At 39.9% G+C, this 20,293-nt stretch overlaps 1 protein-coding gene across 17 annotated transcripts in view; it reads right to left on the bottom strand.

Moving 5' to 3' along the window:
• The window catches only part of FMR1 (fragile X messenger ribonucleoprotein 1), a 45,767-nt gene extending 26,241 nt beyond the window's left edge, over window positions 1–19,526 (bottom strand). For 6 of the 17 annotated variants that reach the window (XM_036887251.2, XM_036887254.2, XM_036887257.2 and 3 more), the window contains exons 1-2: window positions 19,219–19,525; window positions 923–975 (exon numbers count right to left, since the gene is read on the bottom strand). In XM_036887251.2, the coding sequence (XP_036743146.1) occupies window positions 923–975; window positions 19,219–19,269 (104 nt within the window). In that variant the 5' untranslated portion in view covers window positions 19,270–19,525. Of the gene's footprint in view, window positions 1–922; window positions 976–19,218 lie in introns of all 17 variants that reach the window. The other 11 variants (XM_036887250.2, XM_057496106.1, XM_036887256.2 and 8 more) reach the window with 4 other exon arrangements.
• Window positions 19,527–20,293: the final 767 nt, after the last annotated feature.

Raw genomic sequence — 20,293 nt, 5'->3', positions numbered from 1 at the left:
TTTTCATCACCTCAGAAAAAAGTGCTGTACTTTTTAGCTATGGCTACCCCCATTACCCCAGCCCTAGGCAGCAAACTAATTATTTCTCCTCTTTATAGATTTGCAATCTGCTCTTGATATACCATTAATTCTCTTGGTACATAAAGCCAAAATCTTATAATTGTTGACCATTCTTCAGAGTTCAGTAAAACCCAAAGATCATGGTCTTATCTACATTGTGGCTAAGGAGTTCGTATGTTGTACTTTAGAATCCTGAGTGGCTGCTCTGAAAAGAGCTTTATTAGCATTAAATCATTTAGTAAAAAGACTTGTTTCCCCCAATAAAATATTAACATCTACACTACTGAAGCCTTCTTATAGCTAATGTGCCTACGCTTATAAATATTATTTATTTATTTGCCTAGCAGAAGAAAGCAGAAAAGGTCTGTTACCACTGTTAAATTATATGTTCACGTATAAACATATGACACAGATAAAAAATAAGTTAATGGTTAAACATGATTATTTCCAATAAAATATACTAGACAACTAAAACCACTGATTTTAGACTTTTCATTACAAAACACATTGATTTTACCAATACCCATGAATCCATTCATTTACATCTTTTAACAGTTAAAAATATTCCTATCTAAACTCTCAGTTACTAATATAGAAGAATCTGGTTTCTTTCTTCATATTCAAGGGGACTGAGATGTAAGGGTCAAGATTATACAAAAGGGATCTCTGAGGTCATTAGCAGGAACAGTCATTCCACTGGTTTAATATTGAGTTGTTCAGAAATTTCCTGGTCAGTAGCATGAAGATTCATTCCTGAAAAACACTCAAACTAGACTTGAATTTTTTCAAACAAGGAGTAAAAAGAATAATTAGCATAAAATACTGAAGAACCTAAACATTAAAATTGTATCAAAATACTTACTTGTTTTCAAATGCAACTGTTATTGAGTCTTCATGAACATCCTTTACAAAGGCCTATAAGAAAAACACCACAGATAAAATCAACTCCTAAGCTTAAAGATTATTTTTGTTTTTAAATTGTACAGAGATATCAAACATTTTATGTTTAAGAATAAAATTGAGCTTCAGATGAGGTTGTCAGTTTGTGAGGATCACTCATTCATGAGTCATATCTATTTTTAGCCACCTACTATGTGTCAGGTTCTCAGAATACTGATTAATTAAAACAAAACAAAAAAACTGCTCCCGAGTTCAGCATCTAACAGGAGAGACAACTGAAAATTACAATGCAGGTGGTGAGTAGAGCTGGAGGTATATATTAGGCTAGAATTATTGGAAACTAAGAAACTTGTTCCAGAGCCATATGCCAGCCAGTATAGATCTGCTATATCCTATGTTTTCTCCTTAACTAAATTTTAGGAGAACACATTATTAAATGACTAAATGCAATCTCAAATCTATATACACACAAGTACACTAAATTTTCTTTAACAACAATATGCTGCTAACACCACTAAAAAGCCCAATTACCAGCTTTTAATTAGACTCTCAATCTCACAGGCACGTAGAGAAAAAAGTAGTAATATAGAGGTTTAAATTTTCTAAACCTGATGATACAATTGCTAATCTTCAGAAAGACATAACAAAAGTAATAGCTAACTAATTATCAAGAATTCTTTAATCAGCATGCTGTCCGTAATTCTATAAAATTAAGTTCTTAATAGGTGCAGGAAAGGGTTTTATTGTTTGTTTTGACAATTAGAGGAGTAAAGTATAAAGTAACCGAAGGGGCTTTATATTTTAATTCACTGAAAAAAATGGCTTGAGAAATTTAAGCTTTTTATTCAATTTGTTCTGGATATGTTCCTGTCCTTGCATGGTTTTTTCCTGCCAGCAAGATTATGGCCAAACTCCTCTGGTTGTAAAAGGCCCTTGATGACCTGGCCCCACTGTTCACCTCTCCAAGCTTCATCTTTCACATCCTTGGAGGATGTGATCCAGCACCGTTAAACTCCATAAAGGCTCTTCCTTCTTTCCTTCCTCTCTTCTCACCTAGCTATCTCCTACTGTAGGTCTTTTAGGTTTCAGTTCAGTTGTTAGCTCCTGTGGGAAAACCCACAGACTAGGTTAAATTCTATCCTCCTACACTCTAAGTGTACCCCACTATATTACTGCTCATTTTCCCACTAACAGTAAGCTTCCTGGGGGTGGGTGATAGGTCTTAACTTTATTTACTGTAGGACTTCAGAGTGCCTACTAAGAACTCAATGAATAGTCATTAAGTGGAGGACCATTGCTGGTTCCAATCCTAGTCCTGGAGGAAAGATAGGAGTGTGGTGGAAGTGGTGGTATGTTGATCAGGGAAGACACACTGAAGAAGGCAGGTTCCTATCAAACTTTAAAGATTGAGGAAGAATCAGAAAACAAAAGGGAGTGGAGGATGGGAAGGCACACAAGGTGCAGGCAGCGACAGGAACAAAGGTTTAGACCTGGAGAAACAGCCTTGGGTGTGGAAAAAATAAACCCTTTGTGGACAAGGAAGCTGAGACACTTCAATGGGGAAAAAGAAAAAATGTTTTCAACAAATGGTGCTGGGACAACTGGACATACCCGTGAAAGAGAATAAATTTTGACTCTTACCTCATACCACATACAAAATCAACTGAAAATGAGTCAGAGACATAAATGTAAGAGCTAGAACTATAAGGCTCTTAGAAGAAAACATAACAGTAAATCCTCATGAACTTTGGTATTGGGAAGATTAACTGTTGAAATAAGGTCATTATTCTAGAAGCATCTGCCTAGAATAGTATAGCTTCTTTTTCTTTTTTTGGAGTGAGAGTTTTGATTTATTGAGAATGGTAATGAATTAAATCCATTCTTCAACATCTGCATACTCAATAACAGACAGTTGCTAGTGAATACCTCGTAAATGTGTTAAACAAACAAATGATTTGATGCAAATGTCTTGGTAAATGAATATGTCTTCAAGGATTTTTTAAAAACTGAAATTTACCGGGGCGGAGCCAAGATGGCGGCGTGAGTAGAGCAGCAGAAATCTCCTCCCAAAACCACATATATCTATGAAAATATAACAAAGACAACTCTTCCTAGAATAGAGATCAGAGGACACAGGACAACATCCAGACCACATCCACACCTGCGAGAACCCAGCGCCTCGCGAAGGGGGTAAGATACAAGCTCCGGCCCGGCGGGACCCGAGCGCCCCTCCCCCCAGCTCCTGGTGGGAGAAGAGTAGGCAGAGCGGGAGGGAGAGGGAGCCCAAGACTGCTGAACACCCAGCCCCCGCCATCTGGACCAGAGCGCAGACACAGTGCGTGCGCAGGGCCCTGGATTCTAGGGAAACAGGGCAGCAAGAATGGTGAGCGGGTACCGGAGGTCTGGCGCCAGAGGACATAAGAAAAGGGAGTGGCCATTTTGTTGTTGTTGTTGTTGTTGTTTTGTTTTGGCGAGCGCTTTTTGGAAGTCTTAAAGGGACAGGACACCCAATACTAGGGAAACAGGGCAGCAAGACCGGTGAGCGGGTATTGGAGGCTGGCGCCAGAGAACAAAAGAAAAGTGAGCAGCCAATTTTTTGTTGTTGTTGTTGTTGTTATTTTGTTTTGGCGAGCACTTTTTGGAAGTCTTAAAGGGATAGGGACCCCAATACAGGGGAAACAGGGCAGCAAGACCAGTGAGCAGATGCCTGAGGCTGGCGCCAGAGAATAAAGAAAAACGAGCGGCCACTTTTTATTTATTTATTTTTTTAAATTAAAAAAAATTATTTTTTTTTCTGGTCATTGTTTTGTTTTGGCAGGTGCTTTTTGGAAGTCTTAAAGGGGCAGGGCGGGACACTTAATCCAGAGGTAGGGAATACGGGGATCTCTGGGCACCCCAATCCTCTGGGCTGCAGGGAGCACGGAGGCCCCTTACGGAGATAAATAGCCTCCCGGCCGCTCCCCCTCCAACGCAACTCCACCACTTTGGAGCAGCAGACCAAGCCAGGCCATGCCGACAGCAACAGCGGAGACAAACTCCATAGCAGCCGGGCAGGAAGCAGAAGACCTGTCTGTGCCAGCTACGCAGCACAAGCCACTACAGGTCGCTGTTCTCCCAGGAGAGGAGGGCCACAAACCAACAAGAAGGGAAGTTCTTCCAGCCGTCACTCGTCCCAGCTCTGCAAACTATTCCTATCACCATGAAAAAGCAAAGCTACAGGCAGACAAAGATCACAGAGACAACACCAGAGAAGGAGACAGACCTAACCAGTCTTCCTGACAAAGAATTCAAAAGAAGAATCATAAACATGCTGACAGAGATGCAGAGAAATACGCAAGAGATATGGGATGAAGTCCGGAGGGAGATCACAGATGCCAGAAAGGAGATTACAGAAATGAAACAAACTCTGGAAGGGTTTATAAGCAGAATGGATAAGATGCAAGAGGCCATTGATGGAATTGAAACCAGAGAACAGGAACGCATAGAAGCTGACATAGAGAGAGATAAAAGGATCTCCAGGAATGAAACAACGTTAAGAGAACTGTGTGACCAATCAAAAAGGAACAAGATCTGTATTATAGGGGTACCAGAAGAAGAAGAGAGAGGAAAAGGGATGGAAAGTATCTTGGAAGAAATAATTGCTGAAAACTTCCCCAAACTGGGGGAGGAAATAATCGAACAGACCACGGAAATACACAGAACCCCCAACAGAAAGGATCCAAGGAGGACAACACCAAGACACATAATAATTAAAATGGAAAAGATCAAGGAAAAGGAAAGAGTTTTAAAGGCAGCTAGAGAGAAAAAGGTCACCTATAAAGGAAAAACCATCAGGCTAACATCAGACTTCTCGACAGAAACCCTACAGGCCAGAAGAGAATGGCATAATATATTTAATGCAATGAAACAGAAGGGCCTTGAACCAAGGATACTGTATCCAGCACGACTATCATTCAAATATGACGGTGGGATTAAACAATTCCCAGACAGGCAAAAGCTGAGGGAATTTGCTTCCCACAAACCACTTCTACAGGACATCTTACAGGGACTGCTCTAGATGGGAGCACTCCTAGAAAGAGCACAGAACAAAACACCCAACATATGAAGAATGAAGGAGGAGGAATAAGAAGGGAGAGAAGAAAAGAATCTCCGGACAGTGTATATAGCAGCTCAATAAGTGAGCTAAGTTAGGCAGTAAGATACTAAAGAGGCTAACCTTGAACCTTTGGTAACCACGAATTTAAAGCCTGCAATGGCAATAAGTACATATCTTTCAATAGTCACCCTAAATGTAAATGGACTGAATGCACCAATCAAAAGACACAGAGTAACAGAATGGATAAAAAAGCAAGACCCATCTATATGCTGCTTACAAGAAACTCACCTCAAACCCAAAGACATGCACAGACTAAAAGTCAAGGGATGGAAAAACATATTTCAGGCAAACAACAGCGAGAAGAAAGCAGGGGTTGCAGTACTAATATCAGACAAAATAGACTTCAAAACAAAGAAAGTAACAGATAAAGAAGGACACTACATAATGATAAAGGGCTTAGTCCAACAAGAGGATATAACCATTCTAAATATATATGCAACCAACACAGGAGCACCAGCATATGTGAAACAAATACTAACAGAACTAAAGGGGGAAATAGACTGCAATGCATTCATTCTAGGAGACTTCAACACACCACTCACCCCAAAGGATAGATCCACTGGGCAGAAAATAAGTAAGGACACGGAAGCACTGAACAACACAGTAGAGCAGATGGACCTAATAGACATGTATAGAACTCTACATCCAAAAGCAACAGGATATACATTCTTCTCAAGTGCACATGGAACATTCTCCAGAATAGACCACATACTAGCCCACAAAAAGAGCCTCAGCAAAATCCAAAATATTGAAATTCTACCAACCAACTTTTCAGACCACAAAGGTATAAAACTAGAAATAAATTCTACAAAGAAAACAAAAAGGCTCACAAACACATGAAGGCTTAACAACATGCTCCTAAATAATCAATGGATCAACGAACAAATTAAAATAGAGGTCAGGGAATATACAGAAACAAATGACAACAATAACACAAAGCCCCAACTTCTGTGAGACTCAGCGAAAGCAGTCTTAAGAGGAAAGTATATAGCGATCCAGGCACACTTGAAGAAGCAAGAACAATCCCAAATGAATAGTCTAGCATCACAATTATCGAAATTGGAAGAAGAACAAATGAGGCCTAAAGTCAGCAGAAGGAGGGAAATAAAGATCATAGAAGAAATAAACAAAATTGAAAAGAATGAAACAATAGCAAAAATCAATGAAACCAAGAGCTGGTTCTTTGAGAAAATAAACAAAATAGATAAGCCTCTAGCCAAACTTATTAAGAGAAAAAGAGAATCAACACAAATCAACAGAATCACAAATGAGAACGGAAAAATCATGACAGACTCCACAGAAATACAAAGAATTATTAAAGACTACTATGAAAACCTATATGCCAACAAGTTGGAAAACCTAGAAGAAATGGACAACTTCCTAGAAAAATACAACCTTTCAAGACTGACCAAGGAAGAAACACAAAAGTTAAACAAACCAATTATGAGCAAAGAAATTGAAACGGTAATCAAAAAACTACCCAAGAACAAAACCCCCGGGCAGAACGGATTTACCTCGGAATTTTATCAGACACAGAGAGAAGACATAATACCCATTCTCCTTAAACTTTTCCAAAAAATAGAAGAGGAGGGAATACTTCCAAACTCATTCTATGAAGCCAACATCACCCTAATACCAAAACTAGGCAAAGACCCCGCCAAAAAAGAAAATTACAGACCAATATCCCTGATGAATGTAGATGCAAAAATACTTAATAAAATATTAGCAAACCGAATACAAAAGTATATCAAAAGGATCATACAACATGACAAAGTGGGATTCATCCCAGGGATGCAAGGATGGTACAACATTCAAAAATTCATCAACATCATCGAACCCATCAACAAAAAGAAAGACAAAAACCACATGATCATCTCCATAGATGCTGAAAAAGCATTTGACAAAATTCAACATCTGTTCATGATAAAAACTCTCAGCAAAATGGGAATAGAGGGCAAGTACCTCAACATAATAAAGGCCATCTATGATAAACCCACAGCCAACATTATACTGAACAGCGAGAAGCTGAAAGCTTTTCCTCTGAGATCGGGAACTAGACAGGGATGCCCACTCTCCCCACTGTTATTTAACATAGTACTGGAGGTCCTAGCCACGGCAATCAGACAAAACAAAGAAATACAAGGAATCCAGATTGGTAAAGAAGAAGTTAAACTGTCACTATTCGCAGATGACATGATATTGTACATAGAAAACCCTAAAGACTCCACCCCAAAACTATTAGAACTGATATCGGAATACAGCAAGGTTGCAAGATACAGAATTAACACACAGAAATCTGTAGCTTTCCTATACACTAACAATGAACCAATAGAAAGAGAAAACAGGAAAACAATTCCATTCACAATTGCATCAAAAAGAATAAAATACCTTGGAATAAATCTAACCAAAGAAGTGAATGACCTATACTCTGAAAACTACAAGTCACTCTTAAGAGAAATTAAAGGGGACACCAACAAATGGAAACTCATCCCATGCTAGTGGCTAGGAAGAATAAATATCATCAAAATGGCCATCCTGCCCAAAGCAATATACAGATTTGATGCAATCCCTATGAAACTACCAGCAACATTCTTTAATGAACTGGAACAAATAATTCAAAAATTCATACGGAAACACCAAAGACCCCAAATAGCCAAAGCAGTCCTGAGAAAGAAGAATAAAGTAGGGGGGATCTCACTCCCAATTTCAAGCTCTACTATAAAGCCATAGTAATCAAGACAGTTTGGTACTCGCACAAGAACAGAGCCACAGACCAGTGGAACAGACTAGAGACTCCAGACATTAACCCAAACATATATGGTCAATTAATATTTGATAAAGGAGCCATGGACATACAATGGCAAAATGACAGTCTCTTCAACAGATGGTGCTGGCAAAAATGGACAGCTACATGTAGGAGAATGAAACTGGGCCATTGTCTAACCCCATATATAAAAGTAAACTCAAAATGGATCAAAGACCTGAATGTAAGCCATGAAACCATTAAACTCTTGGAAAAAAACATAGGCAAAATCCTCCTAGACAGAAACATGAGCGACCTCTTCTTGAACATATCTCCCCAGGCAAGGAAAACAACAGCAAAATTGAACAATTGGGACTATATTAAGCTGAAAAGCTTCTGTACAGCAAAACACACCATCAATAGAACAAAAAGGAACCCTACAGTATGGGAGAATATATTTGAAAATGACAGATCCGATAAAGGCTTGACGTCCAAAATATATAAAGAGCTCACACGCCTCAACAAACAAAAGTAAAATAATCCAATTAAAAAATGGGCAGAGGAACTGAACAGACAGTTCTCCAAAAAAGAAATACAGATGGCCAACAGACACATGAAAAGATGCTCCACATCGCTAATTATCAGAGAAATGCAAATTAAAACTAAAATGAGGTATCATCTCACACCAGTAAGGATGGCTGCCATCCAAAAGACAAACAACAACAAATGTTGGTGAGGCTGTGGAGAAAGGGGAACCCTCCTACACTGCTGGTAGGAATGTAAACTAGTTCAACCATTGTGGAAAGCAGTATGGAGGTTCATCAAAATGCTCAAAACAGACTTACCATTTGACCCAGGAATTGCACTCCTAGGAATTTACCCTAAGAACGCAGCAATCAAGTTTGAGAAAGACCAATGCACCCCTATGTTTATCGCAGCACTATTTACAATAGCGAAGAATTGGAAACAACCTATATGTCCATCGGTAGATGAATGGATAAAGAAGATGTGGTACATATACACAATGGAATATTATTTAGCCATAAGAGAAAACAAATCCTACCATTTGCAGCAACACGGATGGAGTTGGAGGGTATTATGCTTAATGAAATAAGCCAAGCGGAGAAAGAGAAATACCAAATGATTTCACTCATCTGTGGAGTATAAGAACAAAGGAAAAACTGAAGGAACAAAACAGCAGCGGAATCACAGAACCCAAGAATGGACTAACAGGTACCAAAGGGAAAGGGACTTGGGAGGATGGATGGGTAGGGAGGGATAAGGGTAGGGAGGAATAAGGGGGGTATTAAGATCAGCATGCATGGGGGGGGTGGGAGGAAGGGGAGGGCTGTACAACACAGAGAAGACAAGTAGTGATTCTACAGCATTTAGCTATGCTGATGGACAGTGACTCTAAAGGGGTTTATAGCGGGGACCTGGTATAGGGGAGAGCCTAGTAAACATAATATTCTTCATGTAAGTGTAGATTAAAGATAACAAAAAAAAAAGAAAGAAAAGGGGGATTACTCCATGATAGGCTAAAACTAACTGTAAATCAACGATTAATGCATGCTTTAAATATCTTTAACTTTGATCACTTAAAGGGTGTCAGATGATTGGCTATGGAGGTACACTTTACTGATAATATTCCTTTCTCTTAAAAAAAAAAAAAGCAGTTCCTGTGTGGTGACCTCCAATGAGCTCTACACAATGGTATAAAGGGCAGATCAAAGTGTGGGCAAAGGGTCTGTTTGTGTTTATACAGAGGATCAAAGCCTAATTTGGCTACCCAGAAAATGAACTAAGATGCGATATGAAGAAGAACTTCCAACATCAGCACTCTCTGGAAGAGTCATACCAGAAGATGATCATCAAAAAACCTCAACAAAGATCCAGGCGATGCTGCAGTTGTAACTGCATTCATCCCACCGGTTCCTGGACTTGCCATGGGAATGAGGAAGGAGATATCTAAACTGGCCTGTGCATACAGTAAAACAACAAATTTGACTGGATCTACACTGTTGGAACTCAACCAAGAATTAGGAGCAGTGCAAGTTCTAGTGCTCCAAAGTCTTACAACTACAGACTATCTACTGTTAAAAGAACATATGGGATGTGAACAGTTCCCAGGAATGGGCTGTTTTAATTTGATTTCTCTCAGATTGTTCAAGTATAGTTGGACAATATCCATCATATCATAGACAAATTTTCACAAATGCCTAGGGTGCCTAACTGGTTTTCTTGGCCTCACTGGAGATGGCTGGTAATTATAGATCTGCTTTGGTTATGTAACTGTATTCCTATTATGTTAATGTGTGTGTGCAATTTAATTAGTAGTTTAAAACCTATACATGCTTAAATTACTCTACAAGAAGATATATCAAAGAAATAATCTTCCCATGTTTTCTTCCGTCTGCTACCTCTATAGCTTTTCTTCTTCCTTCCTAATTACAACCCTTAAATAGAATTCGTGCCTCATATAGAATTTACCGAGTATCATAATTCCTCCAAGTGCTAAAGATACCTCAAGACAATTGCTGGGCATAGAAGCCACAGGGCATAAATCTGCAAAGAAGTAAAAAGCTAACCTTTTCAAACAATATGGCTTCTCTCTCACTTACCAACTGTACATCTCCCTGTATGGCCCCGAAGATGACTGGTTAGCCAGAGACGGGTAAGATTCCTCAAGGGAGGAACAACCTAAGACAGGCACAGTCGCAGGGGGGCCATCAGGTGAGAAATTGGGGATCAACAGAGGTGAGGCTTAGAACCTCTCCCCCCACCCCGTTTTGAGAGAAATCTTCTGCATCTGTGGATGTTTTATTGCCCTTGTCTAGCTTGGATTAACACATAGTCTACAGGCACACACCTGATCATCTACATTTGCTCTCTTACAACACTAAACTAAGTTTTCTCCCTTTATCTTACATCTACCTACCACTTCAGCATTTTATTAAAAAAAAATAATAATAATAATAATAAAGGGAGAAATGTGGGATCCACATATAAATCAAGTATAAAAATCAAACGAATATTCATGTTTGACCTGATTGTTTATAGTTCATAATGCGTGATCAAAACCGAAAGTTTCTGTGATGACTGCCCTTGCACTGTTCACCATGTAAGAACTTATTCACTATGTAAGAATTTGTTCACCATGTAAGAACTTGTTCATTATACTTTAGAAGATTGGAGACTGTTGAGAATTAGGCTTGGGGTTAATGATTGTGCAGTGAGTCCCCTATACAGAATTTTATTGTTGTTAACAACCATTTGATCAATAAATATAAGATATGCCCTCTCAAAAAAAAAAACTGAAATTTACCAAAACATCAAACTAAAGCAGATCAAATATTAGGTGTTCCTAAGAAAAACAATGGCAGGTGAGGCAGAACCCTGGGAAACATGTATATGGAAGCTACATAAATGGAGACACCAAACTTCTGCAATTAAGCTAAAAAGATTAGAAGCAAAGCTATGTTAAAAGAAATTTTCCTTGTATGATCAAGGAGGATTATAATGGAGTCCAGGTGTTCTGCTATACCCAAAATGGCTGTCATTATCATTTCTAAGTTAAGAATGTGTATATACTTTTATAGTTGTTGGTTTAAAGGGGAGAAAATTCACATTTTCTTCCCATCAGTTTGATCTTGCTTATTTTTCCTCAGCTATATTTAAATCATGAACATTTTCTACAGCATATTTTGAGAAGTACAGTTTAATACTCACCATGATGTTAATACTAGGTTTCCTAAGGGCACATGCTCCCAGTGCTTTAAAGGGTTGTTTGCCTATTATTTCAGTAACAGAAAGGTTTGATTTTGAGTTAAAGCTCCAAGAATTGGTCATTTTTAGTATCACAAACTAAGTACCAATAATTATGGAGAATGGGCAACACAGAACCCCCACCCACCCACCATTTCTCCTCTGTCTGTACACGATAACTAATATCAAATCAACAATCTGTTTTTTGGGGGTAGGTTTAGATTAAATACTAAAATGAAGACTCCTATTAGGTAAATATACTTATTTACCAAGAAGGACCACTGCTTCTGTCTTCATCTTTGTCTAAAGTACGTTTGCATGTCTTGGCAGTACTTAATATTAGTTCCTTACTGTGTATTATATGCTGAAAATGTTAAGTCCTTTAGTCAGATAAGAGAACATTATTAACAAATGCTGGCAAGGATGCGGAGAAAGGGGAACCTTCCTACACTGCTGGTGGGAATGTAAGCTAGTTCAACCATTGTGGAAAGCAATATGGAGGTTCCTCAAAAAACTAAAAATAGAAATACCATTTGACCCAGGAATTCCACTCCTTGGAATTTACCCAAAGAATACAAGATCTCAGATTCAAAAAGACATATGCACCCCTATGTTTATCGCAGCACTATTTACAATAGTCAAGATACGGAAGCAACCTGTCCATCTGTAGATGAATGGATAAAGATGTAGTAAATATACACAATGGAATACTATTCAGCCATAAGAAAGAAACAAATCCTACCATTTGCAACAACATGGATGGAGCTGGAGGATATTATGCTCAGTGAAATAAGCCAGGCGGAGAAAGACAAGTGCCAAATGATGTTCCTCATTTGTAGAGTAAAACAACAAAGCAAAATTGAAGGAACAAAACAGCAGCAGACTCACAGACTCCAAGAAGGGACTAGTTAGTGGTTACCAAAGGGGAGGAGTGTGAGGGTGGGTCGGGAGGGAGGGAGATGGGGATTGAGGGATATTATGTTTAGTACACATGGTGTGGGGGTCACAGGGAAGACAGTGTAGCACAGAGAAGGCAAATAGTGAATCTGTGGCATCTTACTACCCTGATGGACAGTGACTGCATTGGGGTATGGGTGGGGACTTGATAATAGGGGTAAATGTAGTAATCACATTGTTTTTTCATGTGAAACCTTCGTAAGAGTGTGTATCAATAAAACCTTAATAAAAATTTATAAAAAAGAGAACATTATTACAGCTGAGTGTAGAACTATTCTCATTAAATCAAGTGTCTTTCCAGTATTATTGCCCTTGTCTAACACTGTGCTATCCACCACAGGAGCCACAAACTGAACTCATATGCAACTACATTTAAATCAACTACAATAAAATAAAATAAAAAATGTCTCACTTCCATACCTACCACATTTCAAGTGCTCAAAAGCCACACATGGTTTAATGCCTACTAAGTGGACAGTGCAGGTAGAGACCATTTCCATCACTGCAGAAAGTTCCACTGGATGGCACTGATTTTAAAAATTTAGAAATGTTGGGGACTGTTTTCAAACCCACCTTTTAAAAAGCACTCTAAAAATCAGTCTCATTACCTCACTGCTATATTTTTACTTTTTTCTATTTGCCAAAAAGTTACTGCACAGTATAATCATACTCATTCACCACATTTGCCTATTCCCTAAAATCAAACACTCCCTCAAAGGAGGAAGATCTGCAACTGTTGTGACTATTAAAAACAAAAAGCTTTCAAAGACTTTAAAGCAATTCTGGATAGTGTGTCAGAAATGGTTTGAGTAATCATCACTGCCTACCAGGGCCACTGCCTTTGAGTTAATGAGGCTTATCTGTATATGGATGTTTGCATGATAGTTCCAAAATCAGTAATTTTTAGTCACTGTATGCATATTAATTGAATACAGAAGGCATGGATACCTTCTCTTGCTCCTGTAACAGGTGGAATAAAGAAACCCATCAGCTGCCTCTGGCCTGCCCTCACACCAAAGCCTCCTGTGACTTGTAAGGCCTTTTACAAAACTGTCACTTTCAGCAAGAGTCCCATCTTCCAACTTCTCATTATACTTTCTCCAATAACCCTGCCCCTCCCTTACCCCAATACTCATATCCTACCCTTCCCTGGCCCCTCCAAAGCACTATCATCTCACCCATCATCAACTTGGAAAACTATTTTGCTGTAATCCCTACCTACTTACATTAACAAAGTTGGTTTTGGGGGAGAAAATGGGTTCAGGGGATTCCTGAGAGGAAAGTTACAAAAGAAGGCAGATTGAATGGGTATGAATGAATATACAAAGGGAGCTGCACAGTACTGAGTGAGAGCTAGGACTCTTGTAAGAGTCAATAAATTTAATGGTTAAGGGATCTTCTGTGAATAAGACCTACATTCAAAATCTTGGTTCTACTATGTAATAGCTGTGGGACTCTTCAGGAAGTGGCCTCTGGACCTAAGATTCCTGGTACAAGGAAGGAATGGATACAGGGGAACTGGACCTGCCTTCTAAGGCTGTTGCAAGTAATAATGAAATCACACATGTCTAGTGCCTAGCATAATGCCTGGCACACAGTGGCATTAAATGAGAGGTAAAGCAGAGAGGGGCATATTTTATAGAAGACACAGAACCATAAATGTCCTTGCATTTGAGAAAGTTACATCTCAACAAAAGCACACTTAACAAAGATTTAAAAATTGGGATAGAAGAAAAGGCTGTTTCCTCAAAGATAATAAATACTAAAAGGTTATTTAGATTGAAGAAAAATAATGTGATGAAAATACTTAGGGTTTGACAAAGGTGTTAAAGTGCAGTTAAAGACAGACACAGGCTCCTCATCAGGGGACATCACAAGAAAACACAAAATCATTGTGGGATCCCCAACTTATTGGCGACTGCAACAAAGAGGCAATCACAAAATTATACTTCAAACATTACATTACCAGGATTGATGAAACTAAGAAGAAAGTCCATTTCTATTTTGGTAAACTCTTACTCCCCCCACTCCGCCACATATCTCTTAGCTTAGTAAACTCTCTCACAAGTATGAGTCACTTCTCACAAGAAAGGTTACTGTGCAGAAAAATTTCAGTGTAAGCCCCTAACCACCACTGAACACAACTACTACAGTGTTGAAGACAGCACACATGGTGCAATGACAATTCTCATTAGGGAGAAGTTAGAGCACTGCAAAATATCCCTCCTAGAGAAAATCTGTAGGAGATAAAGAGTATATGGACTAATGAAATGGAATAAAGTATGATTCAAACCCAAGGCTTCACACTTCGAGTGAGGTTTTGCTTTTTCATCCTTGGTATGTGAGCACAACCAACATAAGGGAATGAACAGCAGAAAGGAAGCACAATAAACCTGATCAACAGCCCTTCCAACAACTGCGCATATCCAGGAGTACTGGACTTCACTTGGGCACTTAACACAAATTCGGAGAAAAATGCACTCTTTCTGGTTTGCCCAGACCCAAAGACAACACACAAGTACAGAGAGAGCACTATTAGTTATTAATTTTCCTGTGTGTAAGTATTCTTACCTTTGAATACTTCAGTTAAGTGGTCCCAAAGTAACAAAAGCAAATGTCAGAGCAGGGTCAAAGATTTCTAACTTCATCTTTAGTTAAAAGGTATTCATATGGAGAATTATGTTACGGTGCAAGAGTTAATAAAAGGGAAGCTGATACATTTCATGACATCTTTGTATCAACAGTAAAAAATGGTAACATAAGCTTGCAACTCTACTTATAGACTGTTAAGGTAGGGTTATAGTAACAAACACAACAATTGTGCTGAAATAAAAAAATGGGCAGGATAGCAAATCTAATTCATTTCTCCAAGCTAATTCTATCATTTCAGGAAAGTGAGACTACCTGATCTCAAATCCCAGATCCCACCCTTACCAGTTCTGACACTTAGTAGCAAGTCACTTACCTCATCTCTGTACATCTATGGAATCTTTAAAATGGGAACAGCAGTACCTCAGAATTGTGGGAAAGGATTAAAAAACAGAGGTCAAGCGCCTAAACAGTATCTGGCACCTAGAAAGCTCTCAGCACTTGTTCAGTTATCACAATCATTCATGATTGCAGTAATCTCAGAAAGCACATCACCATGGTGGGCAGGAATCAGAAACCCAATTATTATACCACTGAATTTTGCATTAAATTAATAATTTGGAGGTTTTCAGAATGCGTATAAGGTTGGAAAACATGCAGTTCAAAAGGGGAAAAAAGATGCTTCCACAAAGATACTAAATACTAAAAAGGTTATTTAGACTCCGGGAAGAAAAGATGTGGTTGACCTGAGTAATTCACTTCTTTGAAGTTGAGAATAACACTCATACACAAAATTAAAACTAGAGACTTTAGGGAGAAAACATGAATAGTGTCTTATGCAAGTTTATTTGTAGTAAAACAATGATTACTAGTGGGCTATGTAGCTAACACAACATGTTTGGTCACTAATGTCTTCATTTAAAAAATTCCCTCTTGATTGTACATTTTGTCATATTTAACATTTAGCTCTATAACATACTTGCCAAATAAAAGCCTGCCTTCAGATACCAAACTTAAAAACATAAGATATATTAAAATATAATCTAATGATAGGAATGCAACTTAACATTTATGCCATACTAAAGAATTAGCTACTAGTCACTATATTTTCAGAGAATGAAAAAGGCATTATATATTATGTTTCCAACATATGATTTATCTATTTTTAGTAATTTTCATACTAGTACACAAAACCTAGGAATGACATACATTCTACATCTAAAATGGAGTTAATTCATTACCATTCTCCATACATCAAAACTCTCGGTCCAAAACAAAAAAAACACTATACTATTTTAGGCAGATGACCCTAGAATAAACACTTCATTTCAACATTATTCATTTAGGAAATGCTTTGTAATGATTTTGTGAAGTATATATACATCAAATGTCTTCGTGACTTAAATAAAGCTCTGTAAGTTATACACATGACTTTTTCTAAGTCAAAGAAATACTCAAACATAAGCATAGTAGCTCTGACAATTACTAAATCTAATTTTCAAGTTTTTAACAAACGCCAGAGGGAAAAATAGAAATGAGCTGTTACAATATTAAGGTGTAGGGTTCATGATTCTCTTAATTCTGAATCCTGAGCTTGAGTTGTTTTTTTAGAAAAAGAACTCAACTATTCCTAGCATATATCCTATCCAGTTTATACTGCAGACTTGGACCATGTGCTCAGATGGAGAATTGTCCCTTGCAATATGGTGGTTTGACGTCAGGCAAATCAAAGTCTGAATTCAATTATACTGAAGTCATTTGAGTTGTTTAGTTTTAAAGGCTTTTCTATCACTTTACTGAAGCAGGTTCCTATTTTTTTTTAAATAAATGTAACATTTTTCCATAACAGTTCATTTTTATTGGTCTTTCCCATCTTTTTTGCTCATCCCACTGAACAAGCAACTCAATTTACTTTTGCTTTACTTTTATAACTCACAGCAATACTATGAGTCCTATGAAAATGTAAACCTTTTTCATTTACAGAAACTATTCTTTTCCACCAATACAGACCATTTGAGATTTTCTTTAAAAAAAAAAAACCTTAATTAAGTAAACATAACAGCAATTTCTCTACACAAATTGGTTCAAGTTTCACATTTCCCCTCAAGGAACTAAGGGACAATTCATTCTTTTTTACATACCTTCACACTAAGCAACTTTGTTAAAGAGCAAAACTAGGGAGATTAGTAACAAAGATAGAAGGCATTTATTATATTCCAGTCAGTTTGCAACCAAAATCATGAGAGCAAATGATAGGTTGCTGGAATAGAATAATAAATCCTTCAAAACCAGGATGTGCTACTTGTCCTCTATAGCAAACTCCACGGAAAGACGGAGTTGTGTCCAACCTAAGCTGTGATCAGAGGTCTACTAGAATATTGCTCAACCTTCAGCCAGATTGTATTTATTAGACTTAGTGCCACAAATCTAGTGAGCCAAACTACCGGTCTAGTGACCATAACAATTCTACACAAACTAACCTGCAGAAGTTACAGAACACTAAAATAAATGCAAGCAAAATTTTGACTGCAGAGTCAACTGAAACAATTTTATATTGGCGAGACTGTTAAGAACATAAATGCTGGGTTATTTTTTTCCTTCTTTTATGGCCAAAGGTTTTTATCTTTTTGCTGTACGTATGGAATAGTTTGCATACTTTACTCACTTATGAAACATACCGATCTCCATAAAACTGGTAAACACATAGTTGTTTATTTTCCCATAATCCAATGAGTCTCGTTTGAAACGTTTCCTATAAAAAATTTGAGGATTGTGTTGAACAGTAATAGGTAATTTTCACGGTTTCTTCCATATGCACCTTTTATTGCCAAAATACTATGGTAAGGTGCAATACACGAGTTACAGAGGGACATTCAAGAGGAAAAGAGAATTTATAGATCACTAGATCTACAGTATGTACCAACAGACACAGTACCCATCCATCCATCAAAATATTTTTAATACTCCTTTTGAACACGCTAAGGTATTGCTTGATCTGCAGTGGTGGTACTTAAAAAGGAAAACCCACAGTAAAATCATGCGTGCTTATTTAAAACCTCAACAATAGAGTCCAGTACAACATTACACAGAGAAGACCGTCAATACCAGCAGCACAAAACAATTATTTCCATTCACTTTTAAAAATTTCCTAGTAATAATATACTCTTAGTCAATTTCCTCAAGTTTCAAGACATATACTCTATTCAGGCCTTTGCAAGGTTAAAAATAGTTTTTTCTTAAGTTAACAGAGTTGCTAATGATTTTAGACGCTGAAGCATCTGTATTCCAGAATTTGCCCACATTTGTAACAAGGAAGGAGGCTGTGAATAGTCAAGATCACCAACTTCTTTAATTCACTACTCGGATATGTCAGGGTCTTCTGGAAACTTTTGGATCTAAAATCTCTTCTGAAATCCACAAAGACAAGCCACGAAAGATCAGTTGCCACTGTGATTTGGAGCTGACTACTAGCTTCTTACTATTCTTTCTTCACACCCCTTGCCCCGAACAGTGGAGCTCTCCGAAGTCCCAAAGCTGGACCGGAAAGGAGAAGCCAGAGGAGCTCTAAATCCCTTTTCGCAAGGCAGGAGGCGACCAGAAGGAAGCGCCCCCCGCTCCTCCGCAACTAGCCAACACGTCAGGCCCGGATCCCACTGGGAGAGTGTATTTAGGAAAAGAGAAATAAGACGTCGCCGTCACTTCGCGCGGATCCCGGCCCTTCCCCGCCGGGGTCGCGTACCTGCTGCCAGCCCTCGCCCATCCCCAGCTCTCCCGGGCGGGCTTCGGCCCCCGGAAGGGCAGCCTCTTCTCCTTGCCCGCTTCTCATTCCGAGAGTCGCCGGGCCTCCAGCAGGAGAGGCATCTGGGCTCGAGGGGCTTCCTACAGGCCCCAGGTCCGGTCTTTCCCTCCCAAACATCATCCCGCCCAGCGCGCCCTAGCACCGGGCGCGGCGCTCCAGAAGAGGGCCCCAGGCCTGCCTCCCGCCGAGGCCGAGAAGAAAAAGGAGGGAAAGAAGGGCGAAGATGGGGCCTGCCCTGGAGCCAAGTACCTTGTAGAAAGCGCCATTGGAGCCTCGCACTTCCACCACCAGCTCCTCCATCTTTTTGTCGGCCCTGCTCCCGCCGGGAGCCCGCCCCCGAGAGGTGGGCTGCGGGCGCTCGAGGCCCAGCCGCCGCCGCCGCCGCCGCCGCGCTCCCGCACGCCCCCCGGCAGCGGCGCCGTCGTCACCGCCGCCGCCCGCACTCGCCGTCGGCTCGCCGCCCGCTCCGAGGCGGCCCCTCACCGGAAGTGAAACCGAAACAGAGCCGAGCGCCTGACTGAGGCCGAAAGCTCGGCCGCTCCGCGTGTAAACAGTGAATCTGCGTCACGTGACCGATGCCGCCCCCCCCCTCCCCCCGCGGGCTGGGCCCTTCGGCCCCGCCCTCTTTCTCCTCGCGGGCCCTGGAGCGCGCGCGTGCGCGCTGCTGGCAGCCGGCCGTGAGGCCGGGCCGCACGTAGGGTGCGCGGGCTTAGCGTGCGCGGGCTCTGCGGAGAGCGGGAAGGCGGGAAGGGCGGAGACAGGTTGCGCTGCTGCCGGGAGTCTCCCCCCTTCGCCTCGCTTGGCGAGGGCCAGGACCCTCGTTCCTGTAGAGGGCAGGTGGAGGCGTGGGAAGGGGCCTCCTGCAGCAGTCAAGTGTATTCATTTATCCGAGTCCGGGCTGGGTTGGGTTGGAGGGTTTTTTGTTTTTGTAAGTGGGGCAGAGCCCGATTAAGCTGAAGGTGGAGTGGGGTCAAGAATAAAGGTGAAGAATTAGATTGAAGACTTTGAACAAGTAACAGTGGCAACCACGGTGAGCCAGGCTTGTGTGACGCTTAGAGGCAGAAGGTGAGAGTAACGCCGCCCCCCTCAAGAGATTTTGGGCTGTCGCGCATACATCCTGTGTCCTCTGAGGCACAGTGCATTGTGTCAGGACCTCTGGAAATGTTACTCCTCCCTCACACCCAGCAATGACCCATATACTTTCCTTCCCTCTACTCAGTTTAATACTTTTACTTCACATAAATTTTAAAAAAAAAGGCGGTCAACACTTGTTAATTTCATCTCTACTGTATTAACTACCAGATAATACCAGATGGTATGTACC

This window comes from Manis pentadactyla, chromosome X, assembly GCF_030020395.1.
Source record: "Manis pentadactyla isolate mManPen7 chromosome X, mManPen7.hap1, whole genome shotgun sequence".
NCBI classification, from domain to species: Eukaryota; Metazoa; Chordata; class Mammalia; order Pholidota; family Manidae; genus Manis; species Manis pentadactyla.
Note: the sequence above shows the minus strand (reverse complement) of the source record. Positions and strands in the feature narration are given on the sequence as shown.